At 43.2% G+C, this 22,802-nt stretch overlaps 1 protein-coding gene across 1 annotated transcript in view; it reads left to right on the top strand.

Annotated features, from left to right (window-relative positions):
* Positions 1-22,802, top strand: part of LOC124041946 (chromodomain-helicase-DNA-binding protein 7-like) — a 144,424-nt gene that overhangs the window by 20,972 nt on the left and 100,650 nt on the right. The window contains 4 exon segments of the mRNA XM_046360141.1: positions 5,884-7,103; positions 7,106-7,543; positions 7,545-7,838; positions 11,771-12,159. Coding sequence (XP_046216097.1) covers positions 6,054-7,103; positions 7,106-7,543; positions 7,545-7,838; positions 11,771-12,159 — 2,171 coding nt within the window. The 5' untranslated portion in view covers positions 5,884-6,053.

Raw genomic sequence — 22,802 nt, forward strand, 5'->3', positions numbered from 1 at the left:
AATGTCCACCAGAGCTGTTGCCGTTTCCTCTACCATAAGCCTCATCCAATGTCATTTTAGAGGATTTGGCAGTACTTCCAACCGCAGACAATGTGTAACCATGCCAGCCCAGGGCCTCCACATCCGGCTTCTTCACCTGTGGGATCGTCTGAGACCAGCTACCTGGACAGCTGACGAAACTGTAATAAAGCCCTTTTGTTGGGGAAAAACTCACTTTCATTGGCTGGGCCTGACTCCCAAGTGGGTGCACCCCTGCATTGTCATGTGAAATCCATAGATTAGGGCCTAATGAATTTTCCTGATTTTCCTTGTAACTCAGTAACATAGTTGAAATTGTTGCATCTTATATTTAAGTATAATTACAGTATGCTTTAGAGCCTTGCCTGCTAATATTTGTTTTGTGTTTGCAGCAAAAGAGATTTTTCGACTTATTTGTGTAGTTTTGATCAGAAACTACAAAATGTTCACAATGTGCTTGTTAGCATTTAGCATTCTCTTTGGGATTTTACATGTGCTTGTTAGCATTTAGCATTCTCTTTGGGATTTTACATGTTAGCATTGCTAACCTTCGGATTAGAGTATCAATGGTGTTTTGAAAACAGCACCCCATGTGTTCAGTGCTGGTTTGTAATAGTTACCGTTTTTTCCAGGGCGTCTGTCAGGAAAAATTAGTCATTGCTGAGTATTTGTCGTCATTGGGGCGGCAGGGTAGCCTAGTGGTTAGAGCGTTGGACTAGTAACCGGAAGGTTGCGAGTTCAAATCCCCGAGCTGACAAGGTACAAATCTGTCGTTCTGCTCCTGAACAGGCAGTTAACCCACTGTTCCTAGGCCGTCATTGAAAATAAGAATTTGTTCTTAACTGACCTGCCTAGTAAAATAAAGGTAAAATAAAAAAATATTGTTGACTAAATGAACACTGACACACACACACACACACACACCTCCTCACACACACTTCCACTGCCTTGTCTCCACCCCCAGGGTGTGGTGTCATAAGGAGGCCATGGGAGTTCTCTCTCTATGCTGAATGGCAGCAGAGGGGATCTATGGCCCAGGAGGAGAGTAAGCAGGGAAATTCCTCCTGCTCAGTGAGATCTTTGAGATGATGAAAGACATTTTAAATCATAAGACCCAATCTCTCCAAATGTAAACCAGATGACAGAAGAGATCCTTTCCCAGCCATGCAGTAATATGACAGTTTTTATTTTTAATGGAAGAGCGTGCCTCTGCCTCGTTAATTCTCCATCCCTCGTGAGTCTTTTCCTCGAAGGCCCAAGTGGCATTAAATTAATTTGAGTGTTGTGTTGATTGCTACTGACTCATTATCATACATTTCACTGGGCTTCTACTATGGCTGAAACTACATAGGGCAAATGTAAGGAGCATGATGATGTGGGCGTTTAATTGAAGGTGACTGGAAACGAGTACTGTAAGTGGTAGTATTAGATGTCTGTGCTCTAGGTCTATATTGAGGTTGAGACTTGTCCAATCGTATCTGTAGATGTAAGCAATAAGTGTATTATGGTTGTTCTACAAATGTAGCAATTCTAGTTGAATTAAAATATGTTGTAGTATATCTGTTTGCTATACGGTGTTTTCACTACTGCGTAGGCCTAGGCTACATGTCTGTCTCCTCTCTGTCGACACTGCTACCTGTGTTGCGGTTTGTCTTTAGAGATCGGTTACACCTGGTTTCTTCATCTGGTCAGTCGCCCAGCAAGTTTCTTTTAATTCCTTTTCGAGTCTGTTGCTAAAGCATGTTGTGTAGCAACTTAAGTTGCGGGATGCACTCTTTCTCACCTCAAGGATTTCTTACCTTTTTTAAGTTTGAGAAAGTGAAGTTCAGTGTCTCCAAGTTGTTTTAAGTCTCTATTTTGCAGAAAATGGTTTCCGTTCTGTTCATTGACGTAAGGTCAGTGGTAGTGGTTCTAGCAGCCACGAGGAGAGGCTTTGTCCTCTGGGAAATATCCCCATGAGTAGAATTTTCCTTATTTTACTGACCTTGTGGGGACTTTTGGGTATTTCCAGGACACATGAGGATAGTAATATAGGCACACATATAGCCTCAAGTCTGCACACGCACAGGCCCACACACAAACACACGTCGCGTGTTGAGTTGGACATCCAATCCCTGTGCTGGCTCTCCTTTCAGCCTGGTTTCTCACACCTCTATAATAACCGCTGCTCATCTGATTACAGAGCTCAGGGGATGAGCAGGTTGAGGACACACACACACACACAGATACAGCTACTCTAAAATATATGTGCATTCACTCACTGCCTTACACATTCACATTCTGAATCTTTGCATCGTTCTCTCCTTCCCTCTCTCTCTGCCCAACAAAACACACACTTGAGCAGGTGGCTCCCTCTTTATATTTTCACATCTGCCGGGCTGATCTGGCAGCTGCTGCTGTTTAAACACCCCTGCTTCTGCCCAGGCCTTTGTTCTTTCCCTAAAGAATGAATGGGTTTAGGTTTGGTGCCTGTCTCTCTCTGTGTTGGAAGAAAATCTTTTGTTTGAAAGCAAATGGAAACAGAGGTGGGAGGGTGGGGGATGCGATGAAAGGGCCATCTTGTGGGGGGGGGGGGGGGTTGCTTACAACTGTTTAAACTGCTGAACATGTGCCACTTAAACTCCAATTCAATTAGCAGGAGGTTAAAGAACGGGAGTAAGGTTGCACAATGAGCAGGAGGTTAAAGAACGGGAGTAAGGTTGCATAATGAGCAGGAGGTTAAAGAATGGGAGTAAGGTTGCACAATGAGCAGGAGGTTAAAGAACGGGAGTAAGGTTGCACAATGGACCTCATCTGATATAGCCCCTGCTTAGCTTAATTTAATCTCTTAGACCTACCCCCCTACTTTGTGCAATTTCTGGCTGAAGATATACCCAAATCTAACAGCCTGTAGCTCAGGCAGAGAACCAAGGATATGCATATTCTTGGTACCATTTGAAAGAAAACACTCTAGATCTGGTTTAGATCTGGTTTAGATAAAACAATGAAAAAAAACATGTTTTATTTTATTTTTGTATCGTCATCTTTAAGATGAACAAGATAAAACAAACATTCAGATAGGATGATGGGGACAATATCAGTGAAAAATATGAGGGCAACAGTACTTGTGCAAAGTTTCAGAATGATAACTTCCAAAATGAGTCTGCTACATGACATTTATCATGAAGTCACCCAGGTGTCCCACACAAGTAGCCCAAATGTGGCCAAATTGGTGAAGGTATACATTTTGAAACAAATAACTATATACAAAATACCAAAATGGTTCTCTAACACACACCCCCCCAAAAGATTTAGGGGAAAAAATGAAAAGAAAAAGGGGAAAACTTTCAATATTTGGAAGACCCTCAGTTCTCTATCAAATCAATTTATATAGCCCCAGTCTAAAACCCCAAACAGCAAGCAATGCAGGTGTAGAAGCAGGGGTTGCCAGTCCTCTTCTGGCTGTGCCGGGGGAAGATCAGTGGTTGTAGAGGGTGCAACAGGACAGCACCTCAAGAGTAAAAATGAACCGTTTAGGGTTCCATAGCCGCAGGCAGAACAGTTGAAACTGGAACAGCAGCAAGGCCAGGTGGACTGGGGACAGCAAGGAGTCATCATGCCAGGTAGTCCTGACGCATGGTCCTAGGGCTCAGGTCCTCCGAGAGAGAGAATTAGGGAGAGCATACTTAAATTCACACAGGACATCGGATAAGACAGAAGTACTCCAGATATAACAAACTGACCCTAGACCCTAGGCTGAGACAGGAGGGGTCAGGAGACACTGTAGCCCCATCCGATGAGACCCCCAGACAGGGCCAAACAGAGGATATAACCCCATCCACTTCGCCAAAGCTCTACACAATATTGTGCTGCTGATGCCAGGTGCCATAGCAGTCTCTTTCTGCTGTAAAGAAGGGGGTCACCAAGCATGTGGCGCAGGTGATATGGGACTTAATTTAGCAAAGAACACAGCGACGCCTCCATGCTGTGCCCTTTTGGCCCTGAGGCACATCTATGCCTGCAGCAATACATTTGGGCAGATGAACACCACTTGTGGCAGGAGCTGGATGAACCAGCTTCATTGGGGGATGGAAACCTTGGCCCTGGGGGCTGCCATTCGGAGTCAGTGTCACTGTGAAAAAAAATGTTCAGTTAGAATAGTTTCACATATGAGCCCTGTATCAACAGGTATAATAAACGTGTGTGTGTGTGTGTGTGTGTATATATATGTGTTTAATTAATAATTTTGCACGCCCAGTTTTTGATTTGTAAAAAAAGTTTGAAATATCCAATAAATGTTGTTCCACTTCATGATTGTGTCCCACTTGTTGTTGATTCTTCACAAAAAAATACAGTTTTATATCTTTATGTTTGAAGCCTGAAATGTGGCAAAAGGTCGCAAAGTTCAAGGGGGCCGAATATAGTGCCTTGCGAAAGTGTATATATATATATATATTATTTATTACATTACAGGGAACATAAGGTTGAATATATTATGACCAGCTAGATCTACTGTCTATTTTATATATGACAGACCAGCTGTATCTACTGTCTCCGTTTCACTTTGGCCATTGTTGTGGGCCTGCCCTCTCCTCAACAGCCTCAAATAGGCTATTTCATGTGGGTTGGGGTGGGGCGGCACAGGCGCATCTCACATTTCATGACATTACATGTTTATATATTGCTTCTAAAATAAATAAAAAATCGCATATTTTATATTATTAATTTCAAACAATGGCATTAGCATGATAATAACTTACCAGTCCAAAACGATGTCCTCTCCCGTTCAAAAAATATTCCTCCACAATCGCTAAGTGAATCGTCCTACAACAATCTGTCTCACTTTCCCAATCAATGTATTCTAAAATTGTGTACATCTGTATATCTAGACTTAGATTTGGCTTTCCCTGACTTAGTCGTCATACTGATTGATATATATATATATATATATATATATATATATATATATATATATATATATATAACAGCTGAATCTGCGCATTTACCAAACAATGCAGTGCGTGATATGTGTTTCTCCTTCCAGTATGAAACTTCAATAGCGAATTACTCTCTTTACACTGGAGCTTACTACATGGGTTGGTCTTGCAACACATAAACATGACCTATTGCCGTTTACCTCAGCTCATTGGCTGTCTACCCAGCTAGATTTCAAGACGATCAGTGGTCATTGGGTTAAAATACAGTCAATCAACGAAACAGCGGGCAAATCATTGGTGCACAATGATGTCATGACTTGTTGTCTTCAAAACTGTTTCTTTCAGGCATGATGGGTCATTTCATCCCGCGAAATGACCCATCAGGTTTGATTGTGTTACAAACAAACCAGTTGATTGCAGTGAAACCAAACATGACTGGAAAAGTCACGTTCCGTGTGGGTTATTTACCTGGAATGTGTCGTCAAATGGAATGAGACTGAATTCATGACGCAAGCGGTTCACAAAATGTTTCGTGTTAGGCTATAAAAATGGATTTTATCAAACAAAAGTTCATTCATTGTGTAACAATGAGCATTGAGATTGCAAACAGACGAAGATCGTCAAAGGTAAACTATTTATGTTAATGCAGTTTGTGATCATATTACGCCTGTGCTGGTTGAAATATATATATATTTTTTATGGGGCTCTATGCTCAGATAATCGCATCGTATTCTTTCACAGTAAATCGTTTTTTAAATCTGACAACGCAGTTGGATTAGCAAGATTCTAGGCTTTCGAAACATGTGAGACAGTTGTATTTTCATGAATGTTTAATATGCCTATATATGTAGCGATCACCGTATGTTGTGGAATTTCAGCCCGCTAGCGGGTTCCGTGCTCAGAGAGGTTGACACTCTGTTCTTATCTCTTTCTCCTCCTCTCCCTCCAGGTCCTGTAACCTGTCTTTGCCTGACTCTGCATTCTCATTCTCTGGGAGAATTAGGGAAATATGGAGTGACATGCTGCAGATTAGTTAGCGGATTTGAGGCTTTGAGGTCATCCACCTCTGTGTGAGCGCAGGTTCCCTGGAGCGCAGGTTCCCCCCCCCCTCCAGCAGCAATGGCTGACCCGGGGATGTTGAGCCTGTTTGGGGATGATACCAACCTGTTCTCGGACGGGCTGGAGGGCCTGGGGGACTGTGGCTTCCCCCAGGGCCAGACCAACCCCATAGGACAGCAGGAGCACCAGGGCTACGGGTCGCTCTCCTCCAACTCACTCCACCACCCCTCGCAGGCTGGCCCCGGACAGCCCAAGATTGGCCACCCCTACGACCCCTTTGCAGGCTACGAGCAGCAGCAGGGCAACAGTCCCGCCGTCAACGGCATGGTGACACCGCACTCGCGGTACCACAACAGCCTCCAACAACCCGGAGGGGGGCACCATGTCTACCCCAGAGCCCAAGGCGATGGGCATGGGCAGTCCTTCCCTGACGGAGGAGCCGTATGGGGCCCCCAGACTGGCCCCGGGCAGGGCAGGCCTCCATTCCAGCAGCAACAGGCATCCCCTCAGGCCCCCTCCAACCAGCAGCATGGACCCTCTGGGCCCCAGGCCCCCTCCCACCAGCAGCACGACCCCTCAGGGCCCCAGGACCACGGCCACCGTATGGGCCCCTACATGGGCCGGTCCGACTATGCCACTATGCAGGGCCATCCTTGCCAGACCCAGACGCCACCCAGGATCAACCACTTCCCTCCAGGCATGGGCCAGGAGCCCAACCACTACATGGGCCACGTGGGGCTCCAGCAGAACTCCAGCATGACGGGCCACCCGGCACAGCAACAGCAGCCCCCCCAGCAGTTCCTCCACCGGCCTTGCCAGGGCCCTGTTCACACCCAGGACCACATGGCCTCCCACACCTCTCACCAGCAGCACCAGGGCTTGGCCGGGAGGCCACACCAGAACATGGGGTTCAACATGCACGGCCAGGCAGCCTCTCCTGGTGCTGTAACCAGCTCAGGCCCGTACCCCCCCTACCCCCAGTACGGCAACCTTAATCAGGGATTAGCCGGCAGTGCAAGGATGAGTCCCGGCATGAGCCTCAGCAGCACCAGCAACAACAACAGTTGTGCCAGCGGGCCTATGGGGCCAGACCAAGTCCAGTGTTACCCCAACGCAGGGGGGGGGGCCCACAGTGCTACCCGGATCCTCAGGTACACCAGCAGCCTGTCCACCCCAACCAAATCCCTGGCCAGCCCATGCACCCCTCCCAGCCCCAGGCCACCCCCCATAAGCAGCCCCACCTCCCCACACCACCTCATGGAACTTACGGCTCTCCCACCTCCATGTCCCCCATGAAGGGCATGGGAACCACCGCGGTCACACCTCTGCCTCAACAGGTCCAACCCCCTAGTGCAGGTCTTGCTCCCGAGGTAGGGGGGTACCCCGGAGTGCCACTCCAGGCCCCTAACCCCGTGGCCCCCCCCTCAGAGAAACACCACTCCCCTGGGCGTGCAGCAACCGCAACATCATTCCCAGCACTTCTCCCACCCACAGCAGCACCCCCACATGCCCCCGAGCCAGCAGCTCTACCAGGGTATGTCCCCCAACCAAAGAGGCCCTCTCGACCAGGTGAGACCTCCAGGTCCTATGGCCCACGGTGAGCATCCAGGGCCACAGGACCAGCGGCTGCTCACTCCCCAGCAACAGGCACCCAAATCTGGGCTGCAGCCTCCTCCCATGGCCTTCCAGCAGTTGGTGCACCCAGCCCAGACTGCTTTGCCCCCATCGCAGGCTCAGACACATCTGGCCGGCCCCCACCACCAGAGCTCCCCGCCCAACCAGCCCCCTTGGGCGCCGGCAGGACACCAGTCGCCTCCAACCCCCCAGAAAGTGCCTCACATTCAGGTGAGTTTGCTTTGATGTTTGTGTGTGTGGGGGTTTTTGAGTTTATTTTCATGTGCGTATTTGTGTGTGAGTGGGTGCGTGACATTTAAAAACTCAGCGTTCCTCTGTTGATTGGGGGTTTTGAGGTGTTTGTGTAGGGAAATATATTTTTTACAGCTGTTTGTTTCCTCTCCACTGCATATCCTGGCCCTCCCCAAGATCCAGGCGCCACTGTGCTAATCTCCTAACCCCCTCCCACCCCCTCTCTGAGTGGGAATACTCCCTTCCTGCTCTCTAAGAATCTCTCCTCTCCCGTCTGCTCTCTTTCCGCCCGGTCTGCTCTCTCTCCCTCTATTCCTTCTCGCTCTCTGTGTGTGTTTGCCTTGTCTGTCTCTGAGGACTCATGCGTGAGTTAATGGTGTACAGCAGGATGTACCCTGTCGGGGGAGGGGGAAAGGGGCGGAGAAGGGAGGATGGGGCAGCCGGTGGGGAGTGGAGGTTAGCAGCTCTCAATAACTCACTCTGTGTGTTTGTGTGTCAGTCACGTGTCCTGGGTTCCATTAGCTTGTTTTGTGCTCAAAGCCGCTGCCTCTGCTGACCCATTAACATACAATGGTCGCCCCGTGGCAGCGCACACATCCAGCACTTAGCATCTCTATTAGGTGTCTTCCTCATTCACACCATCGTTGCCACTCTCCAGTCCTCTTCCCCTTTACCAGTGTCCCCCTCCCCCATCCTCCCGATACTGGGGCTCTGATTGGGGAGTTTTGTGGTTGACATTTAAGATGTCGGAGTTAATTTGTCCAATGTGAATGACCTAGATGTTAGGCACACAGTTAAGTCTCATAGCATCGCTTTGGTGCGCTTTGGTCCCTGGCTGCAAGAACGTACCCCGATTATCTGTTAGTCTGGCTGAGGGAAATGTGCCCGGAAGGATGTCTGACCATGATGGTGTTTTCTGATGCGTGGTCGTGGTAGCCGTCTCGCAGTACCACTCTGGTTATAGGGAGGCATGCAGGGCTACGTATTCCTAAATGTCTGAGACCACCTCCTGCAGCTCTTAGCCGTGTCTGCGCTGTATGCTGTAATATGGTTATGGGTGTGTAATGCACACTGCACCGGGCTACCTACGTACTCTTAAAAAGCTAGTCAGCAGCTCAAGTCGCTGAGCTGGTTCCATGACCTTTGGAGCTGCATGCTATATAGAACGCTCACAAGATGGGGTGTGTGACACATCTAAATATCACTATTGGCCATCCCACCTCTAGGGCCTTTTACATATGGTAGGTTTTTAAAGGACCATAGAGTTTGGTCTGTTTTGCGCTTTTTCTTTTTGCCATATAAAAAATATTGCCATACTGCTATTGTCACATCACTAGCATCATTGTCCGTCCTATGGCTCTGTCAAGGAATACTGAATATAAAAAAATATATATATTTGTAGCGTCTCGATTAGAGGAAGACCGATTTTGATTTTTCAATACCAATTATTGGAGGACCAAAAAAAGCCGATACCGATTAATCGGCTTTGTTATATATATATATATATTTTTTAAAATTAAATGTCAAATTTAATTTAGAAAATATATATATATATTTGTATAATAATGACTTACTGAATGAACACTTAATATAAGACGTAAATAAAATCAATTTAGTCTCAAATAATGAAACATGTTCAATTTGGTTTAAATAATGCAAGAACAGTGTTGGAAAAGAAAGTAAAAGTGCAATATATGCCATGTAAGAAAGCCAACGTTTGAGTTCCTTGCTCAGAACATGAGAACATATGAAAGCTGATGGTTCCTTTTAACATGAGTCTTCAATATTCCCAGTTATGAAGTTTTAGGTTGTAGTTGTTATTATAGGACTATTTCCCTCTTGTCCATTTGTATTTCATGTACCTTTTGACTATTGGATGTTCTTATAGGCACTTTAGTATTACCAGCCTAATCTCGGGAGTTGATAGGATTGAAGTCATAAACAGTGCTGTGCTTCAAGCATTGCGAAAAGCTGCTGGCAAACGGAGGAAAGTGTGGTTTGAATGAATGCTTACGAGCCTGCTGCTGCCTACCGTCACTCAGTCAGACTGCTCTATCAAATCATAGACTCAATTATAATAAACACACAGAAATGAGCCTTAGGTCAAATCCGGAAACTATCATTTAAAAAAAAAAACGTTTTCTTAAAGTGAAATACGGAACTGTTCTGTATTTTATCAAATGGGTAGCAACCCTAAGTCTAAATATTGCTCTTACGTTGCACAACCTTCAATGTTGTGTCATAATTATGTAATATTCTGGCAAATTAATTATGGTCTTTGTTTGGAAGAAATGGTCTTCCACAGTTCGTAACGAGCCAGGCGACCCACACTGCTGCATATACCCTTGCACCGAACGCAAGACAAGTGACACAATTTCAGGCACCGCATTGATTATATGCAACGCAGGACAAGCTAGTTAAACTAGTAATATCATCAAGCATGTGTAGTTAACTAGTGATTATGTTAAGATTGATTGTTTTTTTTATAAGATAAGTTTAATGCTAGCTAGCAACTTACCATGGCTCCTTGCTGACTGCACTCACATAACAGGTGGTCAGCCTGCCATACAGTCTCCTCGTGGATTGCAATGTCCAAAAGGCTGATTACCTGTTGTTATGAAAACTTGAAATCGACTGTAATTAATCGGCCGACCTCTAGTCTCGATAGCGACGCCAGGCCCTTTGCCCACCCTGATAGTGTTGGGTATGAAAGACCACAGCCACTCAACAGCGGTGGCAGGCCTCTGCTCTGCTCCTTTAAGGAGTATTTAGCTTCTAGAGCGAGCACTTTGGCTGTCAGATTGACCGACACGTCACTCTTCCCCCTCCGAGAGATGAAACCCAATACCGTCCGTATCGTATTCGTCACTGCTGCTGTCACATTAGTGATGCAGTAAGTGCACCGGGCCCATTGTCATTCATGGGATTGATTATCGGGGAAGCTGGGCAAGAGGAGACATTTATCCATTTAAAGCAGCAGCTCTCCTCTCTCGCCTCGCTCTCTTTCTATGGTCGGCCTGTCTTCTGCACACCTCTGTTTGGAGATGGGCGTAGACGCTTTCTCTGTGACCTTGGTGATGTTTGGCATGCACCATGCAACCAATCTGTCTGCTCGCCTGTTTACAGGAAATTTGCATTCGACTGCCGCAGTTGATGTGGTTTCTCAAGTTTTGTCTTTGAGTGAACTGCGGGCCTCCGGGATAAAGCAAGTGCTCTACAAACAGAACCTCACATCTTTCATTCTTCTGAATTTTCTTTCACTCTGTCTTTAGTGGAAACACTTGCACACACTTTAACTAGCTCAGACAAGGGTGTTGTTTTCGAAGACTCCTTTTGGAGAGCAGTGTTTCATATTTCAGTACATTTGCTGATGTCCATAAATGCTGCCCCCTCCCCCTCCCAGCTGAAAGCCCCAAACAGCTGCCAACTGGTTCCCTATCAGCCCAGCTCTGCTGGGGTTGTGGTGGGAGAGGGCCAGCGCAGTCTCTATAGGAATAGAGGTTAGACAAGAATTTCCAAGTCCCTCTTTAGGATTTGAGGCTAGAGGAGTCCTAGCCCCTCACTCTCTTTAGGTATATAATTCTCAATTTAACCAGCAGTCTGAATAAATTACATGTTTTGTAATAGGTTTAAGTTAGACATTTGCTCTTTCTCTATTGAGCTATAGATTATCGTTGTCACCGTGCTGAACTTAAGAATAGTATAAAGCTAGTAATGGTCATATGGAGATAAAGGTAAGGACTCGGGTAGGCAGTGGAAATTTGTGGTAAATATCTTTTGTTCAAATCTTAACAAAAACTGTTTAAACCTCGAGTTGTTTGTTGTCTGATGAACCGCGGTTGGTTGGTTTTTGTTTCTCCTGCTGCCGAAAATATTTACTAGTTTATTATTCCTTCCCCTTCTCCTGGCAGTATTCTACGTCATCTGAGATGACAGCTTCTGACAGGACACCCGCTTCCGGGGCTAACCTCCAGCCAGCCAACCGTGACAAGAAGCCCACCGAGCAGAAACCAAAAAAGAAGAAAGCGAAGGTGATGGTGGAGGGGGAAAAGAAGCCCAAAAAGAAGAAAGGATGTATAGAGGAATGTGGCGAGGAGGGGAAACGAAAGGTCGGGGACGGTCCCTGGGCGGAGGTTAACTGTCTGACAGGTGCCCTGGAGGAATCACTTATGGTGAAGACAAAGAAGAAACCGAAGGAGCCTAAAGAGCCCAAGACTCTGAAAACACCCAAGACCCCCAAAGAGCCCAAGGAGAAGGCCAAGAGCATTACCCCCAAGGTCAAGATGCCCAAGAAGCCCAGGTAGGTTACATTTGCTTTACATAAGCTAAATGTCACTTTAGTTTAGGGCTAACTATTTATATCAGCACTACATTAGCTAGGCTACATCTAGGCTATTTATACCAGCACTACACAAGCTAGGCTAGATCTAGGCCATTTATACCAACACAACATTAGCTGGGCTAGATCTAGGCAGGGCCCATACCTCGAAGTCAGCTTCTCTGTTAATAATTTTATTGAATGCTTTGAATGAAAGCTTTGGTGTTCCTCAGGGATCAGTATTCATTCCGGTGTGAATGTGTTTTGGCTAGGGTCTTAAAGCTGATTTGTGTTCAGGTCGGTATTTATGTTCTTAGGACTTTATTGGATAAACGTTACTCTCAAGTCCACTTGGAACTGATAGCGCATACTCATCCCCACCATCAGCAACTTAATTTCCAAGATCAGAGATTTGATCTATGTTTCATTGGCCTGTTTCCCAGGCCATATGGGAGGGTCACCTCAAGCTATCAACATCACCTTATCAATGTTGCCAGTTAAGCGACTTTGTCGCTATATTTACAGAGTTTTCAAACATTTCCAGCGACGTTTATTGGTAAGTGTCTAGCAACAAATACACAGCTACATTTCAGTCTGCCTTTGGAGTTTTTTGACAGTGGGTTTTTATGGTTTTTATAGCATTTAGCCACTTCTCACTCAATTCTGGTGCAAACGAGAGTAGGAGAAGCTGCCTGTGCAACAGTCACTGAATACACAAGCAAAAAAGTAAACATGGGGGGTGGGATTTTTTGTTTTTAAAAAATGCTGTGGTTTTGTGGTCCTTCTGTAGCTCAGTTGGTAGAGCATGGCGCTTGTAACGCCAGGGTAGTGGGTTCGATCCCCGGGACCACCCATACGTAGAATGTATGCACACATGACTGTAAGTCACTTTGGATAAAAGCGTCTGCTAAATGGCATAGACTATTATATTATTATATATTGTTTTGTGATCTGTGGGAAATGTCTAATGTGGTCATACATTTGGCAGCTCAGTTTCCACCTCATTTTGTAGACCGTGGGGAAATATCCTGTCTGCCTATGGTAACCTTTTTCAATAGCAAGGCAATGCTCACTGAATCGGCACATGATCAAGGATTTTGGGTCAGTCAGTGGTCAGGTATTCTGCTACTGTGTACTCTCTGTTTAGGGCCAAATAGCATTCCAATCTTGCTCTGTTTTCTTGTTGATTTCTTTCCAGTGTGTGAAATGGGTATCCTTTTTGCTTTTTCATAATTTGTTTGGGTCCAATTGTTGCTGTCCTGGGGGTCTGTGGGGTCTGTCTGTGAACAGAGCCACAGAACCAGCGGATTGAGGGGACTTTTCTCTAGGTTAATCTCTGTAGTTGAGGGCTTTGTGGTGAAATGTGTGGGCATCACTTCCTTTTTTATGTGGTTGTAGAATGTAACAGCTCTTTTCTGGATTTTGATAACTAGTTTAGTCCCAATTCTGCTCTGGATGCATTGTCTGTGGTTTTGTGTTGTACATTTAAGTGTATTTTTGCAGAATTCTGCATGCAGATTCTCATTTGAGTGTTAAGTCACATTTTGTGAATTCTTGGTTGGGGAGTGGACCTCAGACCTCACAACAATAGAGGGCAATGGGTTCTATAACTGATTTGAAGTATATATATTTTTTGCCAGATCCTAATTGGGATGTTCCTTTTGATGGCATGAAGACCCTTGCCTTGTAAGTTAACTGTGATGGCGTTTAGGCCGAGGTAGATACAATTATTTGTGTGCTCTAGGGCAACGGTGTCTAGATTAGAATTTGTACTTTTTGTTCTGGCAACTGGGCCTTTTGGAGCTGCATTATTTTAGTCGTACTGATTCTGTAATTGGCTGGATATATAGTTGCTGCTGTAGGCACCAGATCATCTGTAAACAGACATTTGATTTCTCAGTCCAGTATGGGGGAGGCCGGTTGCTGCTGACTGTTCCAGTGCCCATGCCAATCTATTGATATACCGTATGTTCAAAAAGTATTCATACCCCTTGACTTATTCCACATGTTACAACCTGAACTCAAAATTGATTAACCTCACAGGCCAAAAGCCTGTGAAAATGCAGAGCGCCAAATTCAAATAAATTAATTTAGTGAAATCACACATGTAAGATGCCAAATTAAAGCTACACGTGTTGTGAATCTAGCCAACATGTCAAATTTCAAAAAGGCTTTTCGGTGAAAGCAAACAATGCTAATATCTGAGGATAGCACCTCTGTAAACAAAGAGAGAGAACATATTGCAACCCTGCAGGCACGACACAGAACACAAAAATATAAATCATGCCGTACCTTTGACAAGTTTATTTTGTTGGCACTCCAATATGTCCCATAAACATCACAGATGGTCCTTTTGTTAGATTACTTCCGTCTATATATATCCAAAATGTCAATTTATTTGGCGCGTTTGATCCAGAAAAAACACCAGAAACAACACACTTGCACAACGTGACTATAAAATATCTCAAAAGTTACCTGTTAACTTTGCCAAAACATTTCAAACTACTGTTGTAATAAAACTTTAGGTATTTTTTAAAGTAAATAATCTATTAAATTGAGGACGGGAGGATCTGTGTTCAATACAGGAAGAAAACAGACGCATGCTTTCTGGTCACGCGCCTCTAACAGTACACTTGAAGTGACACTCGTTTTGAACAGGGAAAAACCTCAACCAATTTCTAAAGACTGGTGACATCCAGTGGAAGCAGTAGGAACTGCAAGAAGGTCCCTTAGAAATCTGGATTCCCAATGAAAATTCATTGAAAAGAGTCACCTCAAAAAAACAATTCTGAATGGTTTGTCCTCAGGGTTTTGCCTGCTACATAGTTTCTGTTTTACTCACAGACATGATTCAAACAGTTTTAGAAACGTCAAGAGTTTTCTATCCAAATCTACTAATAATATGCATATCTTATCTTCTGGGGATGAGTAGCAGGTAGTTGAATTTGGGCATGCATTTCATCTGGATGTGAAAATACTGCCCCCTGTCACCAAGAAGTTAAATACATTTTTTTTCAAAGATCTACACATACTACCCCATAATGGCAAAGTGAAAACATGTTTTTAGACATTTTTGCAAAGCTATTGAAAATTACACCAGGGATGCAAATTATTCGCCCTTTTGGCAAAATGTTCCGTTTTGAATCCGTTTGGAGCATGCGACTGAGGAGAGAAGAGACAACCAAGTTTCTAGTTACAGCATCAGCGCGTGCTCTGGAAAGACAGCAGTAGGGTGCAAAGGCAGTTTGCTAGTTACAGCAGTGCGTCCCTGAACCATAATGAAGAGGTAGGTGATAGTCGACCGATTAATCGGAATGGCCGATTTAATTAGGGCTGATTTCAAATTTTCATAATCGGTAATGGTCATTTTTGACACCGATCATGGCTGGTTTACATTGCACTCCTCGGAGACTGTGGGGCAGGCTGACTACCTGCTATGCGAGTGCAGCAAGGAGCCAAGTTAAGGTGTTAGCTAGCATTAAACATATCTTATAAAAAACGATCAATCTTAACCTAATCACTAGCTAACTACACATAGTTGATTATATTACTAGTTTAACTCTTTTGTGATAGGGGGCAGCATTTTCACTTTTGGATGAATAGCGTGCCCAGAGTGAACTGCCTCCTACTCTGTCCCATATGCTAATATATGCATATTATTATTAGTATTGGATAGAAAACACTCAAGTAGCTCAGTTGGTAGAGCATGGCGCTTGTAACGCCAGGGTAGTGGGTTCGATTCCCGGGACCACCCATACGTAGAATGTATGCACACATGACTGTAAGTCGCTTTGGATAAAAGCGTCTGCTAAATGGCATATATTATATTATATTTCTTATTATGTCTGTGAGTATAACAGAACTCATATGGCATGCGAAAACCTGAGAAATCCAACCAGGAAGTGGGAAATCTGAGGTTTGTAGTTTTTCAAAGCTTGGCCTACTGAATACACAGTGAGATATGGATGAAGTTGCACTTCCTACGGTTTCCACTTGATGTCAACCGTCTTTAGCAACTTGAATGAGGATTCTACTATAAAGGAGGGGCTCATGAGACCTGTTTGAGTCAGTGGTCTGGCAGAGTGTCTCAGGCTCGTGATGCGCACTCCCGACAGTTACCTCTCGTTCCAGTGCTTTTCTTCATACGTAGGAATTCTCCGGTTGGAAGCTTATTGATGTTTTATGTTAAAAACATCCTAAAGATTGATTCCATACATTGTTTGACTTGTTTCTGCGGTTGCATTAAAGAGAAGTCTATCTTTAATTCTGTGAATAACAGTTGCATCTTTTATCAATGTTTATTATGAGTATTTCTGCAAAATCACCGGATGTTTTGGTATCAAAACATTACTGCACGTAGAACGCTAATGTAAACTGAGATTTTTGGATATGCGTTACATATAATCGATGCGGTGCCTGTTAATTTATCATTGAATCATAACCGACTTCGCCAAACGGTTATTTAACAAGGGAATTTGCCAAAAATGCACTGTAATGAACCAATGTGTACCTAACCATAAACATCAACACCTTTCTTAAAATGTATACACAAGTATATATTTTTAAACCTGCATATTTAGTTACTATTGCCTGCTAACATTAATTTCTTTTAACTAGGGAAATTGTGTCACTTCTCTTGCGTTCTGTGCAACAGTTTGGGCCGCCTGGCTCGTTGTAAACTGTGTGAAGACCAACTTCGCCAAACGGGGGATGCTCAAAAGCGCATTTGTGAAAAAAAGCACACTCGTTGCACGAATGTGCCTAACCATAAACATCAATGCCAGAAGTATATTATTTTAAATCTGCATATTTAGTTAAAAGAAATCCAGGTTAGCAGGCAATATTAAACTAGGGAAATTGTCTCTTCTCTTGCGTTCATTGCACGCAGAGTCAGGATATATGAAACAGTTTGGGTCGTCTGGCTCGTTGCGAACTAATTTGCCAGAATTGTATATAATTATGACAACATTGAAGGTTGTGCAATGTAACAGGAATATTTGGACTAATGGATGCCACCCGTTAGATTAAATACATAACGGTTCCGTATTTCACTGAAAGAATAAACATTTTGTTTTCAAAATTATAGTTTCCGGGTTTGACCATATTAATGACCTAAGGCTCATATTTCTGTGTGTTATGTTATAATTAAGTCTATGATTTGATAGAGCAGTTTCACTGAGTGGTGGTAGGCAGCAGCAGGCTCGTAAGCATTCATTCAAACAGCACTTTAGTGCGTTTTGCCAGCAGCTCTTCGCAATGCTTCAAGAATTGAGCTGTTTATGACTTCAAGCCTATCAACTCCCGAGATGAGGCTGGTGTAACCGATGGGAAATGGCTAGCTAGTTAGCGCACGCTAATAGCGTTTCAAACGTCATTCGCTCTGAGACTTAATGGTTGTTCCCCTTGCTCTGCATGGGTAACGCTGCTGCGAGGGTGGCTGCTGCGAGGGTGGCTGTTGGAGAGGGACGGAATCCATACTGTTACACTGGCAATACTAAAGTGCCTAGAAGAACATCCAATAGTCAAGGGTATATGAAGTACAAATGGTATAGAGATAAATAGTCCTATAATTCCTATAATAACTATAACCTAAAACTTCTTAAGTGGTAGTATTGAAGACTCATGTTAAAAGGAACCACCAGCTTTCATATGTTCTGAGCAAGGAACTTAACCTCTTGGAACTTCCCATCTCAGATCCGGGAGAAGTATCATCAACTGCTGTGCTATGCTATTTAGCAACGGTCAAAAAACATTACTAGAAAATATTCATATTCATGAAATCACAAGTGAAATATAGTGAAACACAGCTTACCCAAAATACTTCCGTTTGTTGGTCACGTTATGTTGAGAAATTCTCCGGAAATAGCGGTCACGACAACGGCAATTTTTTCCCCCAAAATGATGTCCATAATATCGACAAACATGGCAAACGGTTTTTATAATCAATCCTCAAGGTGTTTTTCAAATATCTATTCAATAATATATCAACCGCGACAATTGGCTTTTCAGTTGGAGTGAGAGAAAATGACTACCTCTGTCCTTTACGCAAGAATCACTGAGAGCCCTCAGCTGGCCACTGACGCAATGTAGTCGTTTACGCTCATTCTTCAAAATAAAGGCCTGCAACTGTCTAAAGGCTGTAGACATGTTAGGAAAGCCACAGAAAAAAGAATCTGGTTGATATCCCTTTCAATGGGCAATAGGGATGCATAGAAAGACAGGGGTTTCAAAATAAGAGGCACTTCCTGATTGGATTTTCCTCAGGGTTTCGCCTGCAATATCAGTTCTGTTATACTCACAGACAATATTTTGACAGTTTTGGAAACTATAGTGTTTTCTATCCTAATCTGCATTTTCTAGCGTCTGGGCCTGAGAAATAGGCAGTTTAATGTGGGTATGTTTTTCAACCAAACATCAAAATCCTGCCCCATACACTCAACAGGTTAAAGATCATTTGTTGGGTAGAGACATGTTATCATTAACTATATATTATTGCACACAGTGAGGTCATGCAACTTATTGTGTGACTTGTTAAGCACATTTTTACTCCTGAACTTATTTAGGCTTGCCATAACAAAGAGGTTGAATACTTATTGACTCAAGACATTTCAAATTTACATTTTTTATAAATTTTGTAAAAGTGTCTAAATTTTCCACTTTACCTTATGGGGTATTGTGTGTAGGCCAGTGACAACATCTCCGTTGAATCATCTCCGTTGAATTTTAAATTCAGACTGTAACACAAAATGTGGAAAGTGAAGGGTTGTGAATACATGTTGAAGAGGGTGGTGCTCAAGCTGCAGCCCTGAGAACACATTTATTGCCAATTGTTTTCCCCTGATTAATCGGAATGGCCGATTTAACCTGTTGCGACGAGCAATCCCGTATCCGGGATCCTATTTATAGCTTCAAGCGCATTACCATAATGCAACGTTAACTATTAATGAAAATCGCAAATGAAATGAAATAAATATATTTGCTCTCAAGCTTAGCCTTTTGTTAACAACACTGTCATCTCAGATTTTCAAAATATGCTTTTGAACCATAGCTAAACAAGCATTTGTGTAAGAGTATTGATAGCCTAGCATAGCATTAAGCCTAGCATTCAGCATGAAACATTTTCACAAACAAGAAAAGCATTCAAATAAAATAATTTACCTTTGAAGAACTTCAGATGTTTTCAATGAGGAGAACAGTTGGATAGCAAATGTTCAGTTTTTCCAAAAATATTATTTGTGTAGGACAAAATCGCTCCGTTTTGTTCATCATGTTTGGGTAAGAAAAAAACAGAAAATTAAGTCATTACAACGCCAACTTTTTTCCAAATTAACTCTATAATATCGACAGAAACATGGCAAACGTTGTTTAGAATCAATCCTCAAGGTGTTTTTCACATATCTAGCGATGATAAATCATTCGTGGCAGTTTGGTTTCTCCTTTGAAGAAAATGGAACGCGCATGGACCTGGAGATTACGCACTAATTTTGACGGAGGACACTGGGCGGACACCTGGTAAATGTAGTCTCTTATGGTCAATCTTCCAATGATATGCCTACAAATACGTCACAATGCTGCAGACACCTTGGGGAAACGACAAAGTGCAGGCTCATTCCTGGCGCATTCACAGCCATATAAGGAGACATTGGAACACAGGGCATTCACAATCTGGACTATTTTCTGTATGAAATTTCATCTTTGTTTCGCCTGTAGCATTAGTTCTGGGGCACTCACAGATAATATCTTTGCAGTTTTTTCTTTCCAAAGCTGTCAATTACATGCATAGTCGAGCATCCTTTAGTGACGAAATATCTTGTTTAAAACGGCAACGTTTTTTAATCCAAAAATTAAAAGAGCGCCCCCTATCTCGAAGAAGTTAAATAGGGCCGATATTTTGCCAGATTTAAAAAAAATAATACTAATAATAAATAAATAAAATATATTTAAAATATTATATATATATATTTTCTATATATATATATGCAAGCCAATTAAGAACACGTTCTTATTTTCAATAACGGCCTCGGCACGGTGGGTTTAACTGCCTTGTTCAGGGGCAGAACGGCAGATTGGTTCCCCGAGCTGACAATCTTGCAACCTTACAGTTAACTAGTCCGACGCTATAACCACCTGCCTCTCGTTGCACTCCACAAGGAGGCACCTGCATTCGCCAGTTACGCGAATGCAGTAAGCCAAGGTAAGTTGCTAGCTAGCATGAAACTTATCTTGTAAAAAAAAAACAATCATAATCACGAGTTAACTACACATGGTTGATATTACTCGTTTATCTAGCGTGTCATGCATTGCATATAATCAATGCACCTCTGGGGGATGATTTAACAAAAGCGCATTTGTGAAAAATTCACAATCGTTGGACGACTGTACCTTACCATAAACACCAATGCCTTTCTTAAAATCAATACCAGAAGTATATATTTTTTAAACCTGCATATTTAGCTAAAAGAAATCCAGGTTAGCAGGCAATATTAACCAGGTGAAATTGTGTCACTTCTCTTGCTTTCATTGCACGCAGGGTCAGGGTATATGCAACAGTTAGGGCTGCCTAATTTGCCAGAATTTTATGTAATTATGACATAACATTGAAGGTTGTGTAATGTAACAAGAATATTTAGACTTAGGGATGCCACCCGTTAGAGAAAATACTGAACGGTTCCGTATTTCACTGAAATAATAAACGTTTTGTTTTTGAAATGATAGTTTCCGGATTCGACCATATTAATAACCAAAGGCTCGTATTTCTGTGTGTTATAACTAAGTCTATGATTTGATAGAGCAGTCTGACTGAGCGATGGTAGGCAGCAGCAGGCTCGTAAGCATTCATTCAAACAGCACTTTCGTGCATTTTGCCAGCAGCTCTTCGCAAGCACAGCGCTGTTTATGACTTCAAGCCCATCAGCCTAATCGCTGGTGTAACCGATGTGAAATGGCTAGCTAGTTAGCGGGGTGCGAGCTAATAGCGTTTCAAACATCACTCGCTCTGAGACTTAGAGTAGTTATTCCCCTTGCTCTGAAGGGCTGCAGCTTTTGTGGAGCGATGGGTAACGCTGCTTCGAGTGTGGCTGTTGTCGATGTTGTTCGAGTGTCGCTGTTGTTCGAGCCCAGGGAGGAGCGAGGAGAGGGACGGAAGCTATACTGTTACACTGGCAATACTATAGTGCCTATAAGAATATCCAATAGTCAAAGGTGTATGAAATACAAATGCTATAGAGAGAAATAGTCCTATAAATACTATATTAACTACAACCTAAAATATGTTACCTTGGAATATTGAATTCTCATGTTAAAACGAACCACCAACTTTCATATGTTCTGAGCAAGGAACTCAAACGTTAGCTTTTTTAAATGGCACATATTGCACTTTTACTTCTCCAACACTTTGTTTTTGCATTATTTAAACCAAATTGAACATGTTTCATTATTTATTTGAGGCTAAATTGATTTTTATTGATGTATTATATTAAATTAAAATAAGTGTTAATTCAGTCTTGTTGTAATTGTCATTATTACAAATAAATATAAAAAATCAGCCAATTAATTGGTATCTGTTTTTTTTGGTCCTCCAATAATCGTTATCGGCGTTGAAAAATCATAATCGGTCGACCTCTATTACATACATTAGGTCATGTTTTTCTATCAATTTGTAAAGCACACCAAATTGAGTCTAAATATTTTTTGAAATCAACAAAGCATTAGACAAATGTTTTTGTTTGTCAATAATGGTATGTAGGGTGTATACGTTGTCTGTCGTACGGTATTTTGATAAGGAGCCTATCTTTATCTCCTAGCATGTTGCTCAAGTTGTCTGCAGCTATTTAAAGTGCCTTGTATACTGTTGCTCAGGTTAGTTATCATTGTTTTAGTTCACTATGGAGCCCCTAGTCCCACTCCTCATACCCCTGATACCTCCTTTGTCCCACCTCCAACATATGCGGTGACCTCACCCATTACAACCAGCATGTCCAGAAATAAAACCTCTCTCATCATCACCCAGTGCCTGGGCTTACCTCCGCCATACCCGCACCCCACCATACCCCTGTCTGCGGATTATGCCCTGAATATATTCTACCATGCCCAGAAACCTGCTCCTCTAATTCTCTGTCCCCAACGCTCTAGGCGACCAGTTTTGATAGCCCTTAGCCGCACCCTCATACTACTCCTTCTCTGTTCCGCGGGTGATGTGGAGGTAAACCCAGGCCCTGCATGTCCCCAGGCACCCTCATTTGTTGACTTCTGTGATCGAAAAAGCCTTGGTTTCATGCATGTCAACATCAGAAGCCTCCTCCCTAAGTTTGTTTTACTCACTGCTTTAGCACACTCTGCTAACCCTGACGTCCTTGCCGTGTCTGAATCCTGGCTCAGGAAGGCCACCAAAAATTCTGAGATTTCCATACCCAACTATAACATCTTCCGTCAAGATAGAACTGCTAAAGGGGGAGGAGTTAGCCTGCAAAGTAATGTCATACTTTCCAGGTCCATACCCAAACAGTTCGAACTACTAATTTTGAAAATTACTCTCTCCAGAAATAAGTCCCTCACTGTTGCCGCCTGCTACCGACCCCCCTCAGCTCCCAGCTGTGCCCTGGACACCATTTGTGAATTGATTGCCC

Source organism: Oncorhynchus gorbuscha, linkage group LG08 (genome assembly GCF_021184085.1).
Source record: "Oncorhynchus gorbuscha isolate QuinsamMale2020 ecotype Even-year linkage group LG08, OgorEven_v1.0, whole genome shotgun sequence".
Lineage (NCBI taxonomy): Eukaryota > Metazoa > Chordata > Actinopteri > Salmoniformes > Salmonidae > Oncorhynchus > Oncorhynchus gorbuscha.